At 41.8% G+C, this 27,896-nt stretch overlaps 1 protein-coding gene across 1 annotated transcript in view; it reads left to right on the forward strand.

Moving 5' to 3' along the window:
- adamts3 (ADAM metallopeptidase with thrombospondin type 1 motif, 3) overlaps window positions 1–27,896 on the forward strand; it is a gene marked incomplete at both ends in the record, with an annotated part of 134,181 nt that overhangs the window by 43,390 nt on the left and 62,895 nt on the right. The window contains 2 exons of the mRNA XM_079222504.1: window positions 13,139–13,332; window positions 26,400–26,483. Of these exons, the coding sequence (XP_079078630.1) occupies window positions 13,139–13,332; window positions 26,400–26,483 (278 nt within the window). The remainder of the gene's footprint in view (window positions 1–13,138; window positions 13,333–26,399; window positions 26,484–27,896) is intronic.

Below are 27,896 nucleotides of genomic sequence, written 5' to 3' on the forward strand. Positions count from 1 at the left end.
ACAAGAATATGCAAAGCTAGAAAGGAATATAAAAAGTCGTAGTCCACCAACTGATATCCCACAAAGTTGATATTCTACCAGCTAGAATGAAAACAAACAGGACACACAAACATTCAGAGATAAAAATAGTCTCCGTTCACAATCTTACATCACCCTAAACCTTTTAGTAATCATCCAGTATTTTCGGTTCCCCGCATTCCTGTATTTTATCAGTTGTGTTGGGCAGCGAGAGAGTGGAAACAGCTCGTCACTTGATCTTTCCACGATGACATTGGGTGGTTTGTTCTTGGAGAGAGAGAGAGAGTGGAGGGAAGAAAAAAAAAATCGGATGCAGGTCACCAAAACATATTGAACTCTGTGAAAGGAAATACAGTGAGCGCTTCCCCCCCGAAAAGGCGGTTTGCGCCCCGCCATGAATGAAGCCTAAGTTTGGCGGCATGTTGTAACCGGCCGACCCCAACAAGGCCGGCCGTTGTCTGCCTGCAGGGCGCTCGCTCCCTCTGCCTCTCCACTCGCACACAAGCACACTGCACAGCGGTCTGACAGCCGACAGCAGATAAGCGACACAGAGACTTTTTTATGTCGTCAACAGAAAGCAGGTTCAAGTCGAACCTTTTCTGTGACGCCCATGTCCAGAATGCACGATTAACATACCTATAAAGCTAAATAATTCTTTTTTTTGCAAGGATCATATGTATAAAACAATTATTGTGCGTTATAATTACTGTTATAAAGCATTTTAATGTATTTACAACTTACTCTGTGTGGTTATTGTTTACTTTATGTAAAGTGAATGTCATTTTATAACGTTTGGTTGTTTTTCTTGCATAAATGTAATGTTGTTTTTTTCACTTGACTTAAAGTCCCAGTGAAACGGAGTTAGACTGTCTTTTAGACTGGCTTTTGTACTACTCGTCCAGTGAAACAGGATATTATTATACCATGTTATTGGCGAATATGCCAATATGTCAACGATTATAAAACACCGTGGTCCAACAAAAAAGAGTGACCAGTAACTGTGAAGTATCATGATACTTGACCTATGACCGTATAAGTCATTCTATTGTGCTTTATGCGCTATGATTATTGTAGTAAAGCATACAACCTAAAACTATAATAATAGTGTTATAAGAAGATTATAAAGCATTATAAGTTTGTTTATAATGCATTATAGATATTGGTGATATAGAACATTGTATCAAATGTTATCTCTTAGGTAAGAAGCTCCAGTTAGGACATGGGTAGCATAGCTTAGCATAAAGACTGGTAGCAGAGGGAAACAGCTTGCTCCGTCCAAGTTAAACCAACATGCATAAAACTCCTCTGAATCTCATTTCACACGTTGAATACTGTTTGTTCAATTCGTACGTGAACATAAAGGTCTAAACAACAACTCGTGGTTTTGTACTCGACAACAAAGAACAGGAATGAAGTGATTCCTGTTCAGGCTGTGCTGCAGGTTGCCAGAGACAGTTTGTGGGCACGGGCTTTGATTGGGGCTGAGTCGGTCCTCCAAACGCAGACATAATGCAGAAGCTCCTTCACATCCAGGGAACTTTCAGGTGCTGTTGAAGTTGAAAAGACGGCCTCGAAAAACAAAGAGAAAAAATTGAATGTTTTCAAACACAGAAACCATCTGCTGTTGCAAACAATCCCAGCTCGTCGAACAGAAAACCTTTTTTCTCCGTCCTGAAAAAAGAATGTGTTTTGAGGCAAGTTAAAGTCAAGTCTGTCAGAGCTCGCCTCAAGTAAATTCTGTTCAAGTCAGCTTAGTCTTCACTAGCCCAACGCCTTCTCTGGATCCTGACCATCAAACCGGCCCCTTGTGAGGATATATTTCTGTCCAAGCTGTTCATGGCATCGGTCGTGGTTTCTTTCAATTGTTTAATCAAGTCATTTTAACGTTCCGGGCCAATAACTGAGGAATTATTCTAGTTCACGACGTCAAATCGGATCTTATTTTTGATTGTTGGGCTTTGGCTCAACAATCACATAATAACATTGTTCCCACCTATAAGTAAACACTAATACTTAAACAAGTCAGTAAGATGAGATTAAAAGTGAAATGTCAACTCAAGTCTGTCGGGAGTCGAGTCTCACAGCTGTCGAGTCCAATCAAGTCTCAAAGCGTAGTTCTGTGACATACGTCTGTCACGTCCGGGGCTCCATTCCACAGCTCAGGCCAACGTGATTAACACTCTTGAGTTGAAGTAACCATAATATGAGGAAACTTTCTTAAAGGTGCAGTGTGAAGGAGTTGGCGTCATCTAGAGATGAGGTTGCAGATTGCAGCAATCTGAAACTTTTTCTGTGTAAGCGTGTACACTTAATAATATTATAGTCCATTTCTGAGAATTGATGCGCCTAAATGTCACATTGGTTCCTTTTAAATATCTTACTTTAAGGTTGTTAAAGCAAAACAAACAAACTGAGAAATGCATCCATAAATCCATGGTGACCTCTCCAAATGTCTAGTTTGTTCCCGATTCAATAATTTATAGTGGTAGATCAAGAAAAACAGGAAATACTCACAGATGATGAGCTGGGACCCGTAAATAATTTATATTTTTTCTTTAAAAATGACATTAATGATTAGTTGGTAATGAAGATTAATAGGACCATTAACAAAGCTGGAAGGTGATTTGGGGAAGATTGAATGTATCAGGGAGTTAACATGAATAACAAGTCACTCACACCACAAACTAACTGCGTAAAGCCTTCGTGGGTTCATAAATATACAGTATATGTTTTCAGATTTTCCAATAAATACACTTGGACACTTCCACGGGTTGGACAGTCTGCTGTAAAGGATTTTAGAGGATTATAATCTCTTATAGACCTCCTGAATGCCAAAGGTCAACAGGAAATTAAAGAGAAAGGCCAGCAGTCCCTGCCGTCATCCCGATGAGTGACAGCTCTTCAATACGGCCACGCGGATCACTTGTCGTTGTAATTATGAATTGTCCGGTAACTGGTTTGACCATCCGAGTCGGCTTATTGTGACCGACATCGATTTTTGGTGTTACTGATGTGACTGAGGGAAAAAAGGGCCTTTTCAAACTCGGACTCGCCGCCATCATTCCCCTTTTCACCAAATTGTTCTGAGCAAGTATTAAACAAAAGACCCTCGCTGACATGTTCAGCGAAGGGTTCGCAGCAAGAAGAGTTTCCTCGGAATTTTAAAAGATTAATCAAAGCTGATGGAAATGTAACTGCATACTGAAACAGATGTGTGATATTTCACTTTGGTGAAATGCTTTTCCTCCACGTGAATCCCTCTTTTATGCTTTTTCTTTTGCGGAGTGTGCTGTGTCTCCGCCGTCATCAGCTCCGTGAGTTTATTTCCCGTCTCTCAGGCGTGCAAATTGAATCCTTTAGAAGCAGGCACATTGGCGCACGCTCAGCTACCACTTTGGTCTGTTTGCTCCAGTAAATATTAGATGTTGATTTACTTAAAAAAAAAAAAAAAAAATGTAATCACTTTTGCCTGCTGACCGTTAACTCCTGTGGATATTTTCACACTAAAAAAGAGAATTACGCATCAGAGAAGCAGCTCATGAAAATGGCAAAAAAAAATTATAAAAATGTTATGGCAACTCATCCAGCAGGTGGTTCGAGTGAAATATAGTGAGGGAGTGAAAATGTGTTTTTGATAAGGCGCCATTTGTGTCTCTGTGTGCGCTTATAGTTGGATGTTGGAGTCCTCCACAACAATCTGATGTGCTGATTGGCGAAATACACCGAAATCATGCCCGTACATGATGTATGTCGAGACGGATGCCTCGTTTTCTACTGTTTTCTTCTGCAAACCAAGTCTACCTACGGGTACTAATAAAGTAACCAAAACCAAAAGTACCTGTTGTACGCTGCGAGTTTGACTTGAGGTCGTTTGTCTCGTTAACGCTCTTTTTTTTTTGCGTCCACGACCTCTGTGATGACAGGTGTGTCTTATCCATAGAATCTGGTCTGGGATCTGTATATCTGTATCACTGGCCAGGTCGGCTGTCCTGGTAGACGACGGTGATGAAGACTTGTGACTTCATAAACTGAACAAATGGATTTTCCGCACCATCAATTCCTCACGGTAGCTTCATCTGTGTCAGTTTGGGTGACCTTTCAACCGGGTGTCCTCGGGACGGAAAAAGGGTGAAAGAAGGGAAACCGAAAACGATCTCCTTCATATGTTCACCGTGAACTGCTAGAAGAAGGGTTTTTACTATTTGTACCTTTTGGGGTGAGCCGTTTCACCCGAAGAAACAGGCGCTTGCGAACGCTTAACCCTTCAGACACTGAGGTCATTTTCTCGATTTTACATAATTTCTTAAATTCCTCTTTTAAAGGCACTAGCATATCAGATCCATACCCATGTTTTACATCAAAAATTGCAGAACAATCTCATCTCTCTATATAATGAGGCACCATTGTAAGGCAAAAGTGTGTCTCTTGTCCATCTGCATCGACAACAACGGATTTGAGGGCGCAAAAAATTGCTGCATGTGACCCCTAACTCTTCCCTGCTGTTGACTGAAAATAGAAGTAAATATTGGAAATAAATGTTAATTTCTACCCATCTTGCTTGCCAGGACATCTAGTGTTTTAACACGGCAGATGAGCAGTTATCTGTCCAATCAGCGAAAGCAATATTAATTCATAGTCATTTTTGGGGGGGTGTGGCAGCGGATCAAGCTTGTGCACTCGATATCGGCGTGTTATCGGCATTGAAAGTTGTTCGGGTGAGCATGCGAGCAACCAGTTGGCTTTTTACAGCCAGTGGACGAAGAGCAACGATCACATTTCTTCGGAACCACTTAACAAATGTTCAATATTTACTCTTCTTTTCGATCTATCGTCAAGTCTCCAACAAGTCCCGAGGGAAAAATCCATAAGCACTGAGAGTGCTACTGTTTAACAGTGTGAAGAAATGAGTTGTGGGCTGTAAAACCAAGTCAGTGTGTGAGCTGTATATTCGTTAAGAGGCTCCATAGAGGGGACATGCAGTTCAAATCAATAACATGTATACAGCACCAAATCATAACAGACGTTACCTCAAGGCACTTTTCATGTTGATGGATGGATGGATGGATATTTATTAATCCTGCAAAGGGACTTTTTTTCACTACAGCAGTATTTATACATACAGGTAAGCAGTTTCTTTTTACAATATATACGACAAAATAATACTATTAAATGAAGTAACAACACTCCACTAAACAAACACAACAGTAGTGCAAAGATGTAGCCAAACAACGGTGTAAACCTACTCTTTAAGACATCAGGATGAATGTAGACGTGACTCCCCTCCACCTTTACATCAGATGTAAAGGTGGAGGGGAGTCACGTCTACATTCAGCTGCTCTCATGTTTTATGAGAGCAGCTTGAGTTAAAGTGTTTTTTGTGTAATTTATCACGAGGTGCAGCATTATTCATGGTTTCCGTGGGTAAAAGCATCACCGACAAGATTTTGAAGTCACATTTCCATCAGAAAGAATCCTTTACTTTTGCACTTTTTGTCTGAGGCAGAGCAGCAAGGCTTCATTAGAAGCCATTAGTCATGCTTTGATAGGAGGTCCAGTGGGAGCAAGGAGCGTGTGTAAATTGAATGACTAATCCCCCACGAGTCTGTTAGTAGTGTTTCAGAGAATCAGGCCACGGAGAATGCACGTATTGACACAAACACAGCTTTTAAAACCCTCCACCTCACTTCAACACAGAACCACAAACCAGCGTGGCGTCTCCCCGCCGCATGCGCTGCCTCGGCTTGCATCTCTGCTCCTGCTGGTAATTAGGCTGCTGCCGCTGTTGATGCTGTCAATGCTCATTTTCAACTCTACGGGGCGGAGGGAAGAAAAAGGCTGAAGCAAATAGAGCCTCGGTCATAGAATCCAGGGTAATTATCCCATGTTTTGTGTGTATAAAAAAAAACTACTGTAGCTCGCTACTGGAACCACACCGGTAGAATGATGAAGATTGTTATGATGGTAATTTTGCTTTTCTATTTAACATTAAGGTGGCATTATTGGTCTTGTGCACCTGATTTTAGGCTGCAGTGCTTCAGTGAAAGCCACATCCAGCCCCAGGCGGTTTGAGATTGTACAGCCGCGGAAAACAAATGACAAACACTATTCAAGGCGACTGTAAAAAGAGATGTCAGCCGGGAAGGATTTGTGGCAATAATGGCTTTGGTCACATATTGCTTTTTTTTCTTCTCACCCGCACTAATTATAAATCAAACCATTTGGAGAAAAATGGGAAGAAAAAGAATCTCCACGGGTAAGTTATTTGTTCTGCGCCCGCAAACAACCGCCACACTCGGCAGTAATGAATTGCCAGCGGCCCGCAGCGATGCAGCGCTACAGCTGACCGAGCAGACATTAGTGCCAAATGCCTGTGTTTTATTGGTGGAGACTGCTTTCCCGTGGCTATTGTGTTTAAATTAAGGTTATTAAAGTTGTTGAATGTTCCTGAAAGACCTATCTATTACAGTTCTTGTCATGAGCTAAGGGAACGTGATGCTGTCACGGCCACCAGTGTAGGAACCTGGTGCTCTGAAGCCATCGCCCAAAGTCTGACACCTTTTTGTCAGGTGGTTTCATACACCCGAGCACTTGCCGTCATTTGACAGTAAGGTTAAACCGATGACAGTAAAAATGAAAGGCAGGGTTGGTATTTTTTATATTTTGGTCAGAAATCTGATGACATCCTGACAAAAATCTATCAAAAGCTCCGACAGATGAAAACAGCAACCTTTTGATGCCTGTCGATCTACCTTCCTGTCAGTCGGTGTGTATTCTGCCTGGAGTCTTAACAGCTGTGATGCTGTAGCTGCTTGCTGTTCATGTTTATGAGGATGATGTTTGGGGGGCTGATTGGAGGTGCTGTCAGAGTCGACGACTTGGCGACTTCCTTGCTAGAATCAGCGAATGGAGCTATAGTGCTCCAAACAATTTTTTTGCAAAAAGAGTTGGCAACTCTCGGCTTGGATTTTTTTTTAACTAGCACAATACCACTAGCTTCCCGAGATTACCAGCGCTGCCAAATCCAGTCTCACTGGGCAGGCAGGTATGATGGCACGGTGGTAGTGTCCCCAACTTTCTTTGTTCTTGGATTGGCATTATTGGTCAATGCGAGGAATGAAATGAGTCAGGGGTTACATGATATATTCCATATGTTATACATAACCCACAAATATTCCCGGATGTCTGTTGAGAACCAATGTACAACAGATCAATGAAATCAAAATGATAATTCAAGTGGATTTATCGTCCTTCAATGGAATCACGTTGAAATCATGTATCGAGATAATGTGATACACAATTACATCGTCTAAATTGGTAATAATGAGGACAAACTAACTCACACTCCTCAGACAGGTTTTTTTATTAATTTAGAGAATACTTTTTCCCATTTGACAAGCATGTATTTCACAAAGGAGTATTATGTGAATATGAGGTGTTTACACAAAACAAATAATAACCTGTAGCTGTGGCGTCATAATGAGGTTATTAGGTTGTTCATCTGTAGTAAGACGGCACAGAAGGCCCATGTAGAAAATGCACGGCCCGCCACTGCTGAAGGGTAAACTCTCTTGCGTAACGGAGGTTGCATCACAAACATACTTATTTAAACCCAACCTAGTAGTTTTGTTGCGTTGAGTGAGGTCAAGGAGTCCTCCTTGAAGAATATCTGATGAATTGGTTGATATATATAAAAAGAAATAAAAGAGCAGAGAGTGAATTAAGGCAATGGTCAATTTAGATTTTTGGGGCTATTTAAGGCCTTTATTAAAGTAGATAGTGACTGAAGAGATATGACAGGAAACAATGGGAGACAGAAGTGTAGAATGAGAAGCAACAAACGTCTTCAGTGAGACACAAACAAGAGAAATTAAGGTTCATTATCCGCCCTCAATCCCCACGGTGCTATTTTTAAACGAGGCCCATTTATGCCAGAAAAATAAAAGAATAGATGAAAAGTACGGAATAACAAGACAATAACAAAGCAAGACAAAGCTGATGTGTTTTTTTTTACTTCACTTTTTATTCAGTGTTTTCTTTTTCTTTTTGGCAGAAATTGTCTTCTGTGGTAACTAATGAAAAGATATCATATGTTGTATAATAATGAAGTAATACGATTATGATGTGTCTCATGTGTTGAATTGGGTGAATGTATTCTTCTTTCACAGTCAAACTGTTTAACCCAAGAAGCTCACAACTGATGAGGCTCTGATTGGATCAAATTGACTGAAACCCGACATGTCCGTCCAGTTTGCAGAACCAGTAAGACCAGACAGGGTCCAGTATTGTGATATCAAAGGTTACGCTTTGGACTTATTTTCTAAAACTCAACTGTTTTTAAATGAAAACAATCCTGTGTTTTCTCACATTCTCAGAAGAGCACAATGCAGACAAAACGGGACTAAAGAAAAAAGGAGTGCGGAGGAAGAGCGGAATCAACATTACACAATCAATGCTTCTGAGCACATGCATATTTAAAATGATCATCTTTCAGCAATGCTGACTGGAAAGGGTTTAAAAATAAATAAATATATATATATGAAATTACCTAACATTGGGATAGAAGATTTTGGCCATATCTCGCCAGGTGCACCAGTTGGAACCAGGATCCACCTGGTCACACAACATGGGTTAATGACTTGTTTGGTGACCTCTTTCATTCCCTGAGCTCCTTTTGAGATGGTTTCAGAGTCCATGCTCTGGCGCTCTCCAGGCACCCGCGATCCCGCCATTTTGACAGTCGCTGAGATGACACTTCTGAGCCCATTCTCAGCGATCTGCTCACTGGAAAAGCCAGCGTGAAATTGGAGCTATTTGGCTTGCGCCTGCTTATGTTGCAGCATGCACAATGCTGCGAGGGCAGTTTTGATGAAATTCGCCATTTCTGATCTTTGAAGCCGCTCTTGTCAGAGCTCCTTACTGCTCATCGGCTTCAAACTCGGGTTTATAAGTGTCCTTTTGAAGTTAAAGGTGCTACGGGTAAGATGTGGCAGAGAGTAGCACTTTTGACGTTTCGACAAATGTGTTGATGTATTTTGTGCCGCACAGATATCTGTCGCCGACCAGCGAGGTCTGGCCCGTGCCCTTGGGAAGGCAGTGAGTCACTATCCAAGCTTCACTTCCATGATGTGCTACATTCCCGCTAGTGCGCAAATCTGTATCTGTTTTGTGTCAACATAAAGACTTATAATAAGTGCATTCTGTAATATACGGATAATATTATGACTCCAGACACGAGGGCGCTGGATGTTCGGACGTTTGTGTAATTTCCACAACAAGTATAAAGCAGAACTAGTGGTTATTTCAATGGCGGAAATGGTAACTGTTTTTACGGAGATAAGCCACAGAGATAAGCCACGCCCCCTTTCCGTCGCAAATTAACCGAATGAAGTGAATGACGCGAATTAACCACATACAGTCAAGCTCGTCTTTTAGTGTGAACGCAGCATAAGGCTCATAGGTCCTCAGTCATTAAAACAATGTATTATAGATTCAATGGTGCCAGTGACATCATTTCTCAAACAAAACAACTGCATCCAACTCCCTCCCTTGTCGCATTTATATTTAACCATTGCTATTTAATCTACTTGATGCAAATGACATTCAGTAGCTCTCATACATATTCCCATCCCCACTTTAAATGTGCATTTCCGTACCAGTTGATAGCGCAGAGCTACAGTATATAGGCCAATCCCACTACGGCAGAAACAGATAAAAGGATTACAGCACATATTTGAATGCAACAAAAAATAAATGCAGCTTGTTGTCGCTGTAACGCACTGGATACTCGTTGGGGATTTCCCCCATAAATTAACATCTATCTTTTTGCTGTCAGATGTATTAACATTTATAATTTAGAAACATAAAGATCAGCAACAAAATTGCCCGCTACGTTAATGCATTAGGATCTGAACAAACGCATGCAAATGATCTTTGTTTTCTTCCACGCTCAGGTTCATTCTGGCAATACATCTGTGTCCTTTTTCTCCTAATGAGGTTGCGGGAGCGGCGAGTGTGGACATTAGCGGCGTCACAGCAGACACGGTAGATTTCCACTCCGGGCTGACGGCGAGTCGCCGGCCTCTGTGCCATTTTTAGCTCTGGCTGGCCTCGGTGCCACCTTTGCTGCTCGGTGCCACGTGTGGGCAGCTGCTGGCTGGGGGCCACTCCCATCTCCTGGGCTGCTGCTGCATGGTGGGGCCCCCATGGGACTGGGCTGTGGGGGCGAGGTGGAGGATGGAGGGAGGAGGCGGGTGCTGGCCACCGACTGAAGCACACTAGCTGTCTTAAGGAGCGCTGCTGAAGGGGAAGTCCTGTGCGTTTGAAGTAGGTACCTTAGAAAGCGTGTTTATTCAGGGTGGGGGCCCTCTGCACAAGAATGCCCGTGTCATGACGGGAGTGGCGGAGGGGAGGAATGCACTCCACAATCCCAACATTGTAGGAGCCTGGGCCACAGCTGAGGTGGCAGCCATTTCTTCTTATTTATTTTAGCTCCTTCTACACTCAATCACCGGCCCTGTCCCTAAGCATCCCTGGAATTTCTTCTTTTTTTTAATCGAAAATGGCCTGCGCTTTTTTATTTTTGCCATCGCAGTATCTTCACCCGATGTTTTTTTTTTTCCATTTTTTTTTTTTAAGTTCACCAAAGCACAGAGGAGCTTCTGACTCTCCTTTCTTCCACATAAAGACGTTCATATCATAGATCGCGCTAAACGCATTCCGGGTGCTTTGCAAGCGAGTTCTCGATTAATTTGAGCAGCCGAGAGCGCTACAAAAACTGCACTGAGACGCCTGGAAATGTCTCCACCTTCCTTCCAAGAGCGCTGCACTCTGGGTCCCCGATGCATACGCTCTGCTGTCTTATCCTCCATGTGACCATGTGAACCGGCTTGAACACCAGAGAAGGTTAATGCCGAGCGTCGTCATGTCCGTCACGTTCGGCTAAAACCGCCGCCACTGGAAGGAAATTAGTTTTGACCCATCCCCCGCTGCCAAAACACGGCAGGAGGAGAGCACACTGAAAGCGTCTTTCACACACCAGCTACTTGTGATTCCACGTTCCCTTTTGTTTACCGACCCGGGGTTTGTTTGCAAATGGGCCGCGTGAACCGGCGTGAACCCATTTCGTCTAGTTCAGGGCCTGTAATGTCTCTCCTGAGGACTACAAGCGGAGGTTTGTGGACATCGACAAATTGAAAGATGACCCCTCTGGCCTTCAGAGTGTTTTTAGTTTGAATTAAGGTGTGCTCGCCTTGAACACGTGCAGAAAGCGTTCCCGTTACGCACACGGCCAGAGAGTCTGCAACATGAATTATGTTGAAAAAACGGCACAAAACCTACAGCATCGTGTGCATTAGACAAATATTGTTGATCTCGCTGATGAATGTCGGCGGCTTTGCTAGAAGTAAATGAGATTTTAAATTAAATTATATTGTTTGACACATTACATATTCACACCGTGTACACGTAAAATGGATTTTATTTAGTTTTTTGTCAGAGCGCCGTAAAAAGCAGACAGAACATCGGGGTATTTTGTTTAGCCGATGGGAACATTAATGAGATCCAAACTTCAATTTGTTAAACTATAGATTATAAACTTTGCACTCCAAACTTTTGCTGGCGTGAAAGTTTGTAATGACAACCTCTAGTGCACCGAAGGTTAAGACGCTGAAGGGGAGATCATGCGTTCGGTTGTGTGTGTGTGTGTGTGTGTGTGTGTGTGTGTGACTGTTTTGCTCAATGACCTCTTGTGGTCACAGCGATTCAACACTCTTCTATTTTAAGGCGTTTTATCGGTCATTGAGTGCCGACTCCTCCCTGCTTTTAAACGGCAATCGGCTCGGCTAAGAACAAGCCTCACCTCGTCTGGTCCAGGCCACATTTTGGCCTTTGTTGCTTTTTAAAAATTGACATCCGTTGAAAGCTTTTGGTCTCATTTTGAACCAGAGCACCTGCAGATTAATTACATCCCTGATATGTTTCGATTCACTGAGGTTAGGAACGATACGAGACGAATAAGTCCCCGTTTTTGATATCTTCACAGCAATTTTGAGGGTAACCCGTGTTTGGGTTAGGGGAGAGAAAGAAACACCTGGCGGAGAGCTGCACTCTACAGAATGCACTTTACTCTAGTTTCCATTTGAGATTGCGGCAAATGCGATCGAAATTGACCAAATTACCTAACTACAATTTACACAAAAAAAAGAAACCAGACACCAAACCAAACAAACAAGCTCCAGCTAATTAACAACCTGCACCTCTCCTGCTGGCTTTTACGACCAACTCTCCTGCTGATACCCGGAGCATTCAGCCGTTATCACAGTGGAGGAATTGAATCTCCAGTGTGTCCTACTGTAAAGCAAAGTGTAAAATGAAGGCTCTCGGAGAAGCATTACAGAGGACACCAGGTGAAGGTTTCATATCAGCTGTGAAAGGTTTGACAGTGACAGCCTCAGCCTTCAGTGGCAAGCTCAGCAGTATTAGTGGAGGAGATTATACACGCTGCTTCAAAACGGAAAAATACACTTAGAAAGTGCCAGGAAGTGCAGAGAGAACTGAATATTGTCAAATCTGATAATTCACTTAGAGTGGAGACATGAACTGGCTTTGATTTCATTTATATAACCACAATGAATACTCTGTAGATTGTAAAAATGCCTCCTTTGCGCTAGTACAGGCAGTGAATTGCAATGGCTTTTGTGAAAAAGAAAAAATGCCAGTTTCAATGCCCTGAGCGGTTAAGTAAATATAAAAGCAGCTCATATGTATTTCTACAGTGTCAAAGAGACATTATTTCTGCCCACTTAAACATCATGAACTCAACAACAAAAGTACGTTGCACACTTGTGAAATTCATACTATCATTTACTGCTAGGCATGGATCTGAATGCACACTACAAAAGTGAATGATAGGAATTTAAATGGGCGGCACACAAGGCAACACACTCGGGATGGGGTTAGTAACAAGCTTTATTGTCTGACTCGGGTGCGCTCTCGGCCTCGCCCCTGAGCGCACCGGCCTGCTTGTCTCGGGTCAGCGGCCTGTCCCTTTTGTTGCGGTATGATTACTTGTTTAAAGACTTCTTGTCTCGTTAACACGTCCCCTGTCTCGATCCCTCTACAGAACCAGAGCTGGACGTACCCGGGAGCCTGGACTCCGTGGCCCGCCAGGTCAATGAGACCGTCAGCCGCCGCCTCCGCCGAGATGCCGGGGAGGACGACTACAACATTGAAATCCTGCTGGGAGTCGACGACTCGGTGGTTCGGTTTCACGGCAAGGAGCACGTGCAGAACTACCTCCTCACGCTCATGAACATCGTAAGTCACTGCCACGTGTTTGAATACTCGTGTTGCAGATTGATACTCTTTGAACCCGAGTTGTGTTTACGCATTGGACAGAATCGAACAGGCATCAGTAAGTAAATGTCTTCTTCCGAGAGTCGATACCAGATTGTTGAATGTTTTAAAAACTGGGATTTTATTGGGCATGTTGGGCTGTATTGACATCGATGTAAGGAGCTGTCTAGGATGAGAAATGTGGCACTCCATCTATAGAGAGCCATAATACTCTCCCCACTTCCTGTTTGGCATCTGTTCCGCTGTCTTTCTCCTCGAGCATCAGTCTTTATGAAAAAGTAAATATCTTCCTGAGGATTACTCTCCATATTCTAAAATAAATGACCATCTACGAGAGAACCTTTCTCTGAGGAGTTGAAACCTTTTCTTTGCGTGTACGAGCACTGCAGCACAAATACTGAGATCATATATATACATATATTATATATATATATATATATATATATATATATATATATATATTAATATATATTAATATATATTATATTATCTATAATTTATATGCATGATATCCACCAACAATCTTCTAATGCTCGTTTTTAAAATCTCGTTCACGAGAATGGTTTGGATGTGAGGTCACAATGGCGCTGACAACCTCTTGTTTTGAAAAGTAAAGCTAATGCCGAAGTGCCTTCGAAGTGCATTCTCTCTACTGGCCATCAGGGGCCGACTTTTCTGATCGTATACAAGTCTATGAAAAAATGACTCTTCTTCTCTCTCGATTTATTCCCTCAGTAAACATTGTAAACATGAGTTTATGTCTCAATCTCTAGTTTCAAGTCTTCTTCAATACAGCATGATGTTCATTTGCTAAATCATGGTCCATTTAGAGTCAAACAGACCATAAAGCAGGAGATGCTTTAGGGCGGGTTTACCTCGTGATTGACAGGCTCTACCAGAGACGTATGCGGCGTCTCTATGTCACTCCTTCGTCGAAAAATGATCACTTCCTGTTCATTGGTTGCAAAAAGGTCAATTATAGCATTGGCCGTAAAAACGGCACAGCTTGGCCTTACAAGAGCACGTGTTTGGGAGGTGTTCAAGGTACAGGAAGAAAGTGAGTGCAATTCGAGTCGTAGCAGCTCTCATACTACGGGTCACAAAATGTGGAACTTGACTCACTTTGAGTGGCTAAAAGGGCTGTCGGTCTCATTTGGATGGCTTTAGACAGCTCACATAGGCTCATACGACTCAAAGGAGGGGTTTTAGACTGAAAACGACCTCAGAATGGCAGAGGAGGCAGATGACTGAAAAAGAAAAGTTAATCTGCTTTTTTTTGTGATGATTTTGTGATGACAAAAGCATAATTTTCTGTATATTATACCTTTTTAAATTATTCAAATAGCCCCTGTGGTTGAGGAGATAATCTGGATTTAGTATGGGTATACAGCAAACCATTTGCAATTTTTGAGAAAACACGGCTCATGTTTAAGATTTTTTTTTTTAATCTATTCTTAAGCAAACAAAGCATTTTCAACTTGACAGCTCTGTGTAATAAGTGGTATCTCCATAAAATGGCTCCAACAATATATGACACATAAGAGAGCATGGTAATTGACATCACAATGTTCTAAACCTTTTTACACTCTCAACCCTTAGCATTTAAATCGGCTCCAAACCAAAACACAATGTTTATTACAGATTTATGACGAGTAAAACTAGACCGACAATGCTGAGCTGCGTCTCACAGGTATCTTCAGGGTTCCCAGCTTTCAGGTGATGTATACAACGACTATGTATCCTACACTGTTGACCTGCAATCACCTCCTTAAGACCCCCTGCACCCTTCTTAAAAAAGGCAAACAGGGGTTTAAACATAAAAAAACAAAACAGCAACTGAATTGCAGTTTTTTTCTCGTTCTCGTGTCTTCAGAGAGCTGAGTCAGTATAAGTAAGCACTCCAGTCTATTTCCCAAGGCCAGAAACAATACAGAGGAGGTTACACAACCCTCTAATCTGCCTCAACAATCACATACTGATTGTGGCTGGTCGTGATCTGAATTTATACGAGCGGCCGGGGGGTAACAACATCCTCTCTCCTGTGAGACCTCTGCTGTGGCTCGGTGTTGAATCATCCGATCAGGGAGCATCACAGCGTCGACGTCCACGCCGAGCAGAGGTGTCAAACGTATTCACATTCATTACTCAAGTAGGAGTATAGATACTAGAGTTTAAAAATACTTAAAAGTGTAAAAGTACTGGTTTAAAAACTACTTAAAAGTATAAAAGTAAAAGTAATGTAAGGGGAATGTTTTTTTTCCCATTAAGAACAAACTCATAAGCCGCGTCTCAGGGGCCTATAGTGCACTACCCCACCTCCCCCAAAACAATCATTTTTAAAGGCCATAATGACTATAATGTTTTAAAATGTTATGTTGAAAAATGTGGGATGCACTAGGCTACCCGTTTCAGCTGCATATATGCCCATTAAAAATGATCACATTTTATTACAATGCAAATACATTAAAGTACCATATGTGTATTACTGAGCATTAACATGCGTTTCATGGAGCGGAAGACATGATAACTAGTTGCCTATAAGTATTGTAATAGTGCAAAATAGGCGGCGACTCCGACACAAACACTTAAAGCTGTGGTTCTCAAACTTTTTCTGTAAATAACATAATTGTGTGACTCATCTGTGCTTTTATAAATAACAGAATAAAGAAAATTGAAATCACTTTCAAGTAAATCAGAGCTCACGGCGTCGCGTCAAATCGTGCATGCGCAAGCGTAACCTGTTAACGGCGCACCGTAACCATTTACCCGAAAGTACAGGCATTTGTTCATGTATTTATTAATGACTTAGTTTTATATCCGTGTACTTTGTACTTTTGTAATATGTGAAGCCAGCAGCTCATTGTTGGTAGAAGACACGAGCACCGTGGCTCGTTTCACCTGGAGCAGGAGAGCTGCTCCGGGTTCAGAGAGCTGCTCCGGTGCGAGGAGAACTCCGGCTGCTATGTTGCTACGCGACATATTTTTCGACGCTCTCTGTCCGCTGGTGTGTGTGCTCAGCGCTCACCTGTGTGTGCGCGCACGTATCTGTGGGCAACGGGGCGGAGAGGTTTTTTGTGTGTGTGTTTTTGAACGATGTTTTTTGTGTCTCCGAGCCGGAGTGAAAACAAACCAAAATGAAATAGTAACGAGGCTATTTTTAAAATGTAGGGAGTAGAAAGTACAGATATTTGTGTGAAAATGTAAGGCGTGGAAGTAAAAAGTCGTTTGAAAAATAAATACTCAAAATTTTTACTTAAATACTTAAAAAATACTTAAGTAAGGTAACGAAGTATTTGTACTTCGCTACTTGACACCTCTGACGCGATATACCGAGAAATGATTATATATATATATATATATATATATATATATATATATTTATTTATTTATTTTTAAACCCTTTCCAGTCAGCATTGCTGAAAGATAATCCTTTCAAATATGCATATGCTCAGAAGCATTGATTGCGTAATGTTGTTTCCGCTCTTCCTCCACAGTCCTTTTTTCTTTAGTCCCTTTTTGTCTGTATTGTGCTCTTCTGAGAAAACACAGGATTGTTTTAATTTATCGAGCGTAATAATTGAGTTTTAGAAAATAAGTCCAAAGCAAAACTGTTGATATCACAATACTGGACCCTGTCTGGTCTTACTGGTTCTGCAAACTGGACGGACATGTCGGGTTTCAGTCAATTTGATCCAATCAGAGCCTCATCAGTTGTGAGCTTCTTGGGTTAAACAGTTTGACTGTGAAAGAAGAATACATTCACCCAATTCAACACATGAGACACATCATAATCATATTACTTCATTCTTATACAACGTATGATATCTTGTCATTAGTTAACTACAGAAGCACATTTCTGCCAAAAAAGTTTAGTAAAAAAAAAACACATAAGCTTTGTCTTGCTTTGTTATTGTTTTGTTATTCCGTACTTTTCATCTATTCTTTTATTTTTCTGGCATAAATGGGCCTCGTTTAAAAATAGCACCGTGGGGATTGAGGGCGGATAATGAACCTTAATTTCTCTTGTTTGTGTCTCACTGAAGACGTTTGTTGCTTCTCATTCTACACTTCTGTCTCCCATTGTTTCCTGTCATATCTCTTCAGTCACTATCTACTTTAATAAAGGCCTTAAATAGCCCCAAAAATCTAAATTGACCATTGCCTTAATTCACTCTCCGCTCTTTTATTTCTTTACATATATCAATTGTTATCATTCCCAACTCATCAGATATTCTTCAAGGAGGACTCCTTGACCTCACTCAGGCAACACAACTACTAGGTTGGGTTTAAATAAGTATGTTTGTGATGCATCTTCCGTTACGCATCCTAAAATAGATAACCTTGGCTTTCAGGCACGAGACGTTTTTTAGCAAAGATTGCTAAAGAATTGCATACCCTACTAACACAAGTTTATCTCTGCAACCACAAGGGCTATTTTAATAATGATGGTGTTGTAATAAAGGCAACACGTGTGATATTTGGCCAGATGTGTAGATATCAGTATATAGTTTACTGGTTAATAGTAAATGAAGATGGCACATAGCAAAAAAGAAAAAAAAGCACTTTCAGGATTATTATTATCTTATTGGAATGATGCAGCTCCAACTATAAAACTGAGTTCCTCCACAAAGAATCACCCAAAAGCACCACTTTAAATATTGTGTTTACGAGTAATTTGCTCATAAGTTTCTTGGAAATAAGTCATTTAGCATTTTTAAAAGCTAAAAAGAATAGACAAATTGAATAAATACACCTTAATTAAAGTCAACTTTTGTACTTAAATGTTGTAGCCCCAGTTACGCAACTTCAAATAAGTACACATTAACCTGGTTTCACGAGGGACACGAACAGCGGTCTCCTGAGTTAAAGTCATCCATCTCGACTTCCTTTTGTTAGTTGACTTTGATCCACGTCACCTGTTTTCCACAGCAGTCGCTCTGAGCGTCTCATACTGCCAGAGATGGGTTTCCACTTGATGCGTCTCACGCAGAAGCTAAAGGTTTCCTGTGCAACACGCTATATGACGCCCTGGGAATGAGACTGTGTTGCTTACAGTATTTACAGTCGACATCAATAACACATTCAGAGAGAATGCGCTTCCGTGTGCATCGCTCTCACTCTCTCTCTCTAATTGTGTTGCCATGGGTGCCATGTGATGAATTCATGAGGTTATTTATGGTGTTTTCCAGCAGAGGTGGCTTCGGCCGGAGGCGTCTCTTGCTCTGACCCTTGAACACTGGGATTGACAACAGTGTCCAGTGGGCTCGCTCTCTCTCTCTCTCTCTCTCTCTCTCTCTCTCTACACTGAAGGCTCTACTTTCAGATACAGCTTTTCTTTTCTTGCCTTTCACCTCTCCTGTTCTCTTCCATCCTTCCATCTTCCTCATTGCCATTCTTCTTGTTCTCTCCTTTCTTTCTCACCCACTCATTTTCCAATTCACCTCTTATCATTCCTTTCCTCTCACTTTTTTTCTCTTCTTCTCTCCTCTCTTCCCGACCCACTAATTTCCCTATTGCCTATCGCCTCCAATTATTTCCTCTCCTCATCACTTTTTCTTCTCTTTTCCTTCTGTTTTGATTTCTCCTGCTCATCAACAAACTTGTCTCCTGATCTAATCCTCACTGTTCTCCGGGGAACCGATTGTGACATTCATGTACTGTGCTGTGTTTATGGCTGTGTTTGTTTCGTGTGCATGTGCACCTCCAGCGTGATTAACACTGGTGTAGTTTGCATGGACACACACTGTATTAATCTGTTTAGTCTTGCTTCAGCTTCATATTTGCTCCATGACCTGCTACAGTAAATGAGATAAGAATCAAGTCCCCTCATTCATCTTTTATGAGACTCCATTAGCTTTTACTGCCAGACTACTATGGATTTTTAAGAGAATTTGTCTTTCTAAAAGCCGTGATCAAGGCTCCCAGTGCAGGAACTCCCTTCTGTATTTGTTCTCTCTCTCATGCCATGCATAGCTGCTCAGTCCTGCTGTACCCTGTAAACCATTTTAGTTCACCGCATGCTTCATTCTGTTGTGCGAAATTCAAAAAATTGCCGGAAATTAGTGGTAGGAGATCCAGCACACGATCCGATATTTGAGAATATGTCTATGTGTAAATGCCGCTAAATAGGCTTCTTTTTTCTCACAGTTTATGCCTTTATTTGTGTGTCATATTTCCCTCGGTTGTCTCGCACCATTTCTCTTGTTGGTTGTTTTTTTCCCCAGTTGAGTAAAGATCGTTCCTGTTGCTGGCAGATCAGTTTCAGGTGTCAGTGTACACATTGAAAGACACACACAGGGATACAACCGCTTCAGTCGGTGGCATCGGTTTTCCCTCTCAGGCCGTGAGAGATCGATAACATTTCTTTTGAAAGCTTCGGGCAGAAACCATCACCCACTGACTCGCTCACCAGACAGCGCTCCAATGAGAGGTTATGTGACGCCCAATCAGCTCTCTCCGGATATGTTGCCGCCAACCAACATCAGCGTGTCAACAGACAAGATATTAGAGACGGTGAAGAGTTTGAAGTTTGTCAAGCTGATAATCTGAATTTCTGCAAGCATAATCAGAAGAAAAAAGATACAATTTGTGTTTATGTGTGCGGTTAATTGGTTGAAATCATCAGTCTTTCACTAATGAGTCCTCTTAATGGGACATAAAGAAATGCAATCCTTGTATGGTGACATGTGGGCACTGCAACAACATTTACATTGAATTATATAGTTAGTTATCTGTTTAAAACCTTGTTGTTATTTGTTGTTTTTCTCATATGTGGTTGTTTTTAAGACTGCAATTTGGATTGGATTTCAATATATTGCGGTATTTTTTTAAATATATTTTGTGCTCTTTAATGGAGTATAGTACAACACCAGGACTCACTACAGGCTCAACTATTACGATAGAGTTGAATCAAACGTCCAAACATTCCAGGCGTCACAAAGGTAGAATTTATAACGCTGTTGTTGCTTTTGGTCTTATTACCATCATTTCATTCCAAGACCATGGCCATGAATCTGCTGCTGTAACTGCCTCCACCCTTTTGGGTTTAGACTTTCCATCAAACGTTGGAACCTGGTTGCGAGGATTTTTTTTTAATCTCCCAATCATCCACAGCAGCATTAGTGAGGTCCAAAGGCTGTTGGTTGATGAGACCTGGCTCGCAGTCGGCGTTCCAGTTCATCCCCGGTGTGTTGATGGGTTTGAGGTCTGGGCTCTGTCCAGGCAAGTCAATTCCTTCAACACCAAACTTAGAATCCATTTCTGTAAAGACGTGGATTCTTGCACAGAGGCGTTGCCATGTTGACACGGGAACAGGCCGCAAACCGTTGCCACAGAGTTGGAGGCTCACTATATTGTAAAGTATCATTGAATGCTTCGCCACCAAACCACCAAACCAAAAGTAGACAAACGCATCTTGCATTTCTTCAGTAGCTTTAGAGGACAACTATGATACATTAAGAGCTGCAATGATTAGTTGAGGAGTTGATTAGAAGATCAACAGAAAAGTTAGTGCCAACTAACTTTTGAAAATGGAATAAGCACCAATCGCAAGCAATTTTTAATACGAAAATGGCAAAAGTCTTGAAAAATCTGCCTCTCGAATATGGAAATTTCCTGCTTTTCTCTGTTTCATAACATATTTTACTGAATATCAGCTGCAATAAACACTGAAGTTAACACTTTATAATAACTACACACTATTTAGCATTAGTGAAGCATTAGTAACCAATTAATTCATCATTTATAAAGCATTGTTCCAACATGAACACTCATTAGTAACTCATTAGAATGCAATTCATAATCATAGTTTTACATACATATTATTGATTATGCTAGCTCTGACTAGCTCGTAGCTAGCCAGCTAGCAAGCTCGTCACTAACTAGAGGTCCTGAGACAGGCACCGGCACGCGCCACCTCAGTTGTAAGTAGACCAATCCAGGTGATAGCTAGATACTCATAATCAATAATATGTATGTTCCAGCAAACTATGAAACACACTCACCACTCGTTCCACTGACGGGCATCGCCTCCATCACCATCATATCAATGTTCTTTATCACTTTGTGTTGTGTCTATTTCCATTTTCTGTTGAAGATAACTGAGACTTTAGTTAGCTTTGAGGCACTGCTGGCCTTTCAATGTCACGTGTTAATGCGTTTACATGGGCACACAAAATAATAAACTAATACTTAACTAACGACAAGTAACTACCTGAATTAATCCTGAATTGCAGTATTAAAACACGTTTAGAAAGCACATGTTAACCATTAGTCCTTAATAATTGGTTTGCAATATATATTACTTATTTAACAAATGGGGAATCCATCATTTATAAAGTATGAAAACACAATCATGAAATGCATAATAGTCAAGCTTATTAATCAAGAATAAAACATTTATCACTGTGTTTATGAATTGCATACTAATGAGTTACAAATGAGTGTTCATGTTGGAACAATGATTTCTAAGTGATAACTGATCAAATATTTAAAAAAATAACTGACAAATGTAATATACTTTTGCATTAATGCCTTTTCAACGTGTTTATCAGCTCAGATTTAATGCATCAATTCAGACCGCCCTATAAACACAACTTCTAGAATAAAGACAACACTTCCAGCAGTACTATCGTTCTTGATAAGTTTACAGACAGTGAGTTTTGAAATTTTACATTACAGGTGAGGAAGTTAGTGGAATTGATTGGCGACCCCATCAATCTCCCGCCACGCTTCCCTCTAGAGAGATTTATTGTGGCCATTTTCAGCTACGAACCAGTGTACATGAGCTGGATGGAAACAAAAAAACTGTGAGGCTGAACACATCCAGCAAGAGGAAGTGAGTCCTGGACTTTACATGTGTGAAAGAAGCCGGAAAGAAGTGGCTGTTACGCTGGGGTTCGTGCTTATGGCCGACCTTTGAGAGAGAGAGAGAGAGAGAGAGAGAGAGAGAGAGAGATTCATATGTGGTGTAATTTTAGCAGCCGACTGCCGGTGGAGCAGAGAGTTCACCTCCTTTTCAAAATAAAGCACCCAGCTGGACCTCTGGTTCACAACAGTCAGATTGTCGCTTCATGCGGACCGAAGCAGTGAGCGATGGGAATCTGTGCGGCAAGTCGACGAGGCCAAAAGCAGTAATTTGAGGACAATTTAGCGCGTGATTGTACGTAGCTGCTGGAGTATCCTCTATACCCTTGTGTGGAAAATACTGACATATTGCGTAATGAGGCGGATAAACTCAGTGAGAAATCACTGGCCCAGAGACGATGAATCCCACTGCAACACCGCCCGTCGCCTCGGTCCGAACGCTCCCGGCTGATGATGAGTGCAGAGACAGGGCGAGAGGCTGATTTGTTCACTGATGCCCTTGGTTCTCCCCGGCCGGTCGGTCAGTTGGCGGCAAAACAGCAGTGATGAAGACGAGGACACGCACACGCACACACACACACACACACACACACACACACACACACACACACACACACACACACACACACACACACACACACACACACAATAAAATCCATCTTGTTTTTGTTTACAGTTGTCATGACATGCATGACATTTCTGCACAAGTTACAATATGTAGGGGATAACACCGCAGTCACTTGCCAATGTAAAAAAAAAAGAAAAAAATGACCTTTTATATTTTCCATGCATTTTGCAACCAAAACTGTTTCCCTGGTTATCCCGAGGGCTTGCTAATACCTACAAGGTTATTTTATTGTCATTGTACACGGCTGAACAACAAACTGCAGTGTTGTAGTCCCAGTTTTCTCCGTAAGAAGTTACACACATAACAATGCACACAAGACACAAAACAAGTAATATGAATAATAAACGGTAGAAAACAGTAAAATCTACAATACTGAACTATATATATATATATATGTATGACAGAATAAAATTATAACTATTATTATGAACAGTGTATTAATGTCAATGAAGTGTTATTAGTTTTTCCTGATCCGATGTTAGGTCCTGGGAAGTAAACTGAATTACATTTAATTAAATTGAATTACATTTTTTCTACTGCGAGCTCAGCTGGTTGTGCAGCCTGACAGCAGCAGGGAGGAAGGACTTGTGGTTCCTCTCCTTCACACACTGGTGGCTGAAGGAGCTGTGCAGAGCTGCCAGAGTGTCCTGCAGGGGGTGGGAGGTGTTGTTCATCAGGGATGAGAGCTTAGCCATCATCCTCCTGTCTCCCACCACCTCCACCGCATCCAGTCGACACCCCAGCACACTTCTGGCCTTCTTTACCAGCCTGTCCAGTCTCTTCCTGTCAGCTGTCGTGATGCTGCTGCTCCAGAAGACCACTCCATAGAAGATGGCTGATGCCACCACAGAGTGGGAAAGGCATCTTTGTAGAAGGGTAGATGACCGTCATCCACCCCGATGCCAGATAGGTAGGCAAACTGAAGTGGGTCCAGAGATGAGCTCACCAGGGGACGGAGATGGACAAGGACCAGCCTCTCCAGGGTCTTCATCAGGTGGGATGTTAAAGCCATCGGCCTGAAGCTGTTGAAGTCCTTGATCTTTGGTCCTGGTACCACGCAGGACGTCTTCCATAGCTGTGGTACTTTCCCAAGCCTCAAGTTGAAGACATGCTCCACTATCCTGCACAGCTGGTCTGCGCAGGATTTGTGCTTATGCAGTCCGGACCCGTGGCCTTCCTCACCTTGACCCTCTTCAGTTCCTTCTTCACCTGGTTAAGGGACACGTTGGGCGGTGGGGTGCTGTAAGTTGTTGGAGTGAGAGTGGGTTGCTGATCACAGGGTTAATCTTTACTGCGTCCAACGCTCTGTTATTTCTTAATAACAAAATCACAAAATGATCATTATAAATACATTGACAGGGCTATGAAAGAACTTAACGGAGCATTGCGGCGCATGAGGCTGAGATCTCTTTCCGTCCACGCTTCACCACCACAATCATATTATGTATATTTATCAGCGTCCAATCACAATCGTGCAGATGCAATTTCTCTGCCTACACAAGTCTTTGTGGGCGCGAGTTCAAGTTCCCTCTCCCATCAGAATCGTCATCGTTCCTCACGTTGATATCAATTATAATATAATTTGCCGTCATTGCAGTTTGATCGAACTGCATTTGGATATTTCTCTCTGCGTGAATTTCGATAACACCGTTAAGTGAAGCATGCCTCGTGCGCTCTGCATCTTGAGGCAGGTCAGTGGACATGCGCACGGACTCATTTAAAACAGAGAATCCATCAGCGTATTTAATATCTTGAGCATATACCCGCCGACACAGCGAGCGACGCCGATCCCTGAAGGGGAAATTTGATCTCTGCAGCTGATTAAATCCACACAATCGGTCTGTGGAAGATAATAGTTTAAAGAACACGAGGTGTGAAACGTCGATGACGGTCTCTTTCCACAACTTCAACACCGGTCTGAATGCTGAACACGCTTCCTTCGTTTCCCTCCCTGGTTCTCATTTTAACGGCACAATTATCCTCACGTAATAATAATATATTCTAACAACGCCCATTAACGACATATCTCTTCTTGTGGTTTATATGTGTCACAAACACCTTTGTTTTCATGACCACACACACACACACACACACACACACACACACACACACACACACTGTAGAGCTTTGATTCTGAATCAACCCGGGCTTCAATTGGGTCGGGTTCGCTTTTATTTTCGGTTGAGCAAGAGCGCTTCGTGCCCTAATCACCAGCCTACTTTCATGCATTATTTGAATAACAACATTTGACTATTGCCGCATTGATTTGTTCTCGCTTTTGTTCAGAAATCATGTCACTGACAACAGTTCCCGACTCCTCCCGCATCTCATTAACACTCTTAACTCAGACTTTTCATTCTTTGGCCTTGTATTTTTTTTTGCGACGTTACATAAATCCTGGGTCTCTGTGGAAAGAGCACAATCGTGAGAGAACTCCAACATGTTCTGCACATCTTTTGTGCAGTACAACGCAGTTATAATGCCATAAATCATTAAACAAATCTTTTATTTTACAAAGAAAATCAATAAATCCAACATTTTCCAAGTGCCCACACGTCTTCCCAATGATGATGGATATGATTTGTGTCTCCACGTGTGATCTATATGAGACTATTTGCATTTGTACCACCTCTTACAGCTTCTCCTCTCTGCTCTGTGTTGAGCAGTTGCTGAAGTTTCACCAAATACATGTGTTGGGTCTTATGAGTCAATCATGTCTTCCCAGTTGCGTTGAGGAGGGGGTAACATTTCAATTTCATTTCAACAACATCACAATTGTAAGCTTATATTCGGTTTCCTTTTGGTTGTCACATATGATGAGGACCGTGGGTGGGAAAGATCATATTTTTTTCTTTTTTACAGCTTCTAGCTATGACGAACGGTGTATTGTTGGCAAATGTTTTAAGAAAACCGGCTTTTCAGTCTTGACGGCAGGTTTTTGGCGTTCAGAGCGGAAATGTTTGATGGCAATGGCTTGACAGTTTATAGGCCGTACTGAATGTTTGGTAGGAGATCGTGAAACAAATGTCTTCACCGCACTGAACTTAAGTTGACTTGTTTAAGGCTGTTGCCACAGAACGTAACACCAGCAACTGGCATATTTATTTGTTCTCCATTCTAGCGTTGTATTGCTATTCTAACGTATTCCTTGTTGTGGCAAGACTTTGTGGGTTTGTGTAGACAGGGCTGTTGCTCTTAACGTGTGCATGTATAAAACCAAAAGCTCCTTTTTTATTTAGATGCTTATTAAATCTTATTTTACTGGGGTAATGTGAGGCCGCTCCTCCTCGCCTCAGTCCCCGGCTGCTTCAGGAAGTCACAAATCAGCGGTTGCGGCAACCTCTGATTACGGTCATTCATGGGGTGATTTGTAAAGAATGGGTTGTTTTCTCTCGCTCACTTCCTGTGGTGAGAGGACAGCAGAAGCCCAGAATTATTCTGACGTGTCAATGACGCTGATGCCTGAAAATAAAACGCTAACCGTGTGAGTGGCTGAGCTTGAGTGACTGATGACGTCTAACCTCTGCCTCCTCAGGTGAACGAGATTTACCACGACGAGTCGCTGGGAGTTCACATCAACGTGGTCCTGGTGAGGATGATCATGCTGGGGTACGCCAAGGTGAGCTTCCTGTTGAATAAAAAAATCTGCATCCTCCGGGGGGAGATGGTGGGAGGAGACTGTACTGCAGAAAGATGCTCCTCCACACTTTTACAGGGATGCAACTAGTGATTATTTCCATCACGCATCATTCTATGAATCATATATATTGTTGTTGTATTTCTGTTTGTTGCTATATGCACTCATGAGTCTGAAATAAAAAGGAATATATATATATATATATATATATATATATATATATATATATATATATATATATATATATATATATATATATATATATATGCCAGCAAATACAGAGCCGGTAAACACACTTGAAATAGAAGTAAAAGACAGAAAGTGGCCTTTGAAATGGTTTAGTTTAAACGCAGTATAGATCAAAACGCAGCAGCTCCTAAAGTGGGTTTCAAAGCAGGAGAAGGATGCAACATAAATTTGACATGAGAAGCCAATAATAATAACACAGCATGTCTTTGACAGTGACTAGAAAACTGAAAGGGGAAAATGGAAATGCCAGAAAGAATCTCCAGTAAAAATAATAATCGTGTCCCCAAAGGAAGAACAACACCGTAACTCATCTACATACACGAGGTCACACCAGCATTTTAAACACGCTTTTGCTCCAAAACCTTGAACAACAATCAGTGGACGCGCTCGCAGATACAAATACCACCTCCGTGTGCTGGATTCTCTTTGTGTCATTATTATGGATTCATTTCAACGCCGTCGTTAACGGTGTTCTGTGGTTTGCAAACAGATCAGTTCAGATGTTCGCACATGATGCACAACACTGATCGCCATGAAGAACAGACACAAGCACGGGTCTGATTTTCTGTTGCCAATTAATAAATTGATGTAGCAACAGGCAGGATTATGAAAGTTTCGATACAGACTCTACCGGCACAAATCGCCTTCAGCATCGGCACAAATGTTCCAGAAGACCTGGCGAAGAGATTTAGTTGAGAAATGTATTATTTATGGGTAAAATGAGAAGTTGCTGCAGTATGTCGGCACAAATGCTCCTGATCCCCCCCCCCACACACACACACACACACACACACACACACACACACACACACAGACACACACAGACACACACTTAAAAGTCTGTGCGCAGCATTGTGTTTGCTGTGGGGAAACAAAATCTCTGACCCAGAGTTGAAGCATCTACCCGCCATCGCTGGCTATTACGGTGATGTAGAGGAGAAAACAATAGTCATAAATATTTCCAGTTGGATTAAAGTCTATAAAGTTTCCTTCCAAAGAGTAAACAAACAGGACCAATCCATCTCCGGAGCAAACACCTGCTATTACAATCTGCCGTCTTTCTTGTGCAATATCACAGAAATAATAAAATACCAACACGCAGCGTTTTGTTCTTAAACTGGTATTTATGAGGATTGGTTATTGTCA

Source organism: Taurulus bubalis (assembly GCF_910589615.1).
Source record: "Taurulus bubalis genome assembly, chromosome: 8".
NCBI classification, from domain to species: Eukaryota; Metazoa; Chordata; class Actinopteri; order Perciformes; family Cottidae; genus Taurulus; species Taurulus bubalis.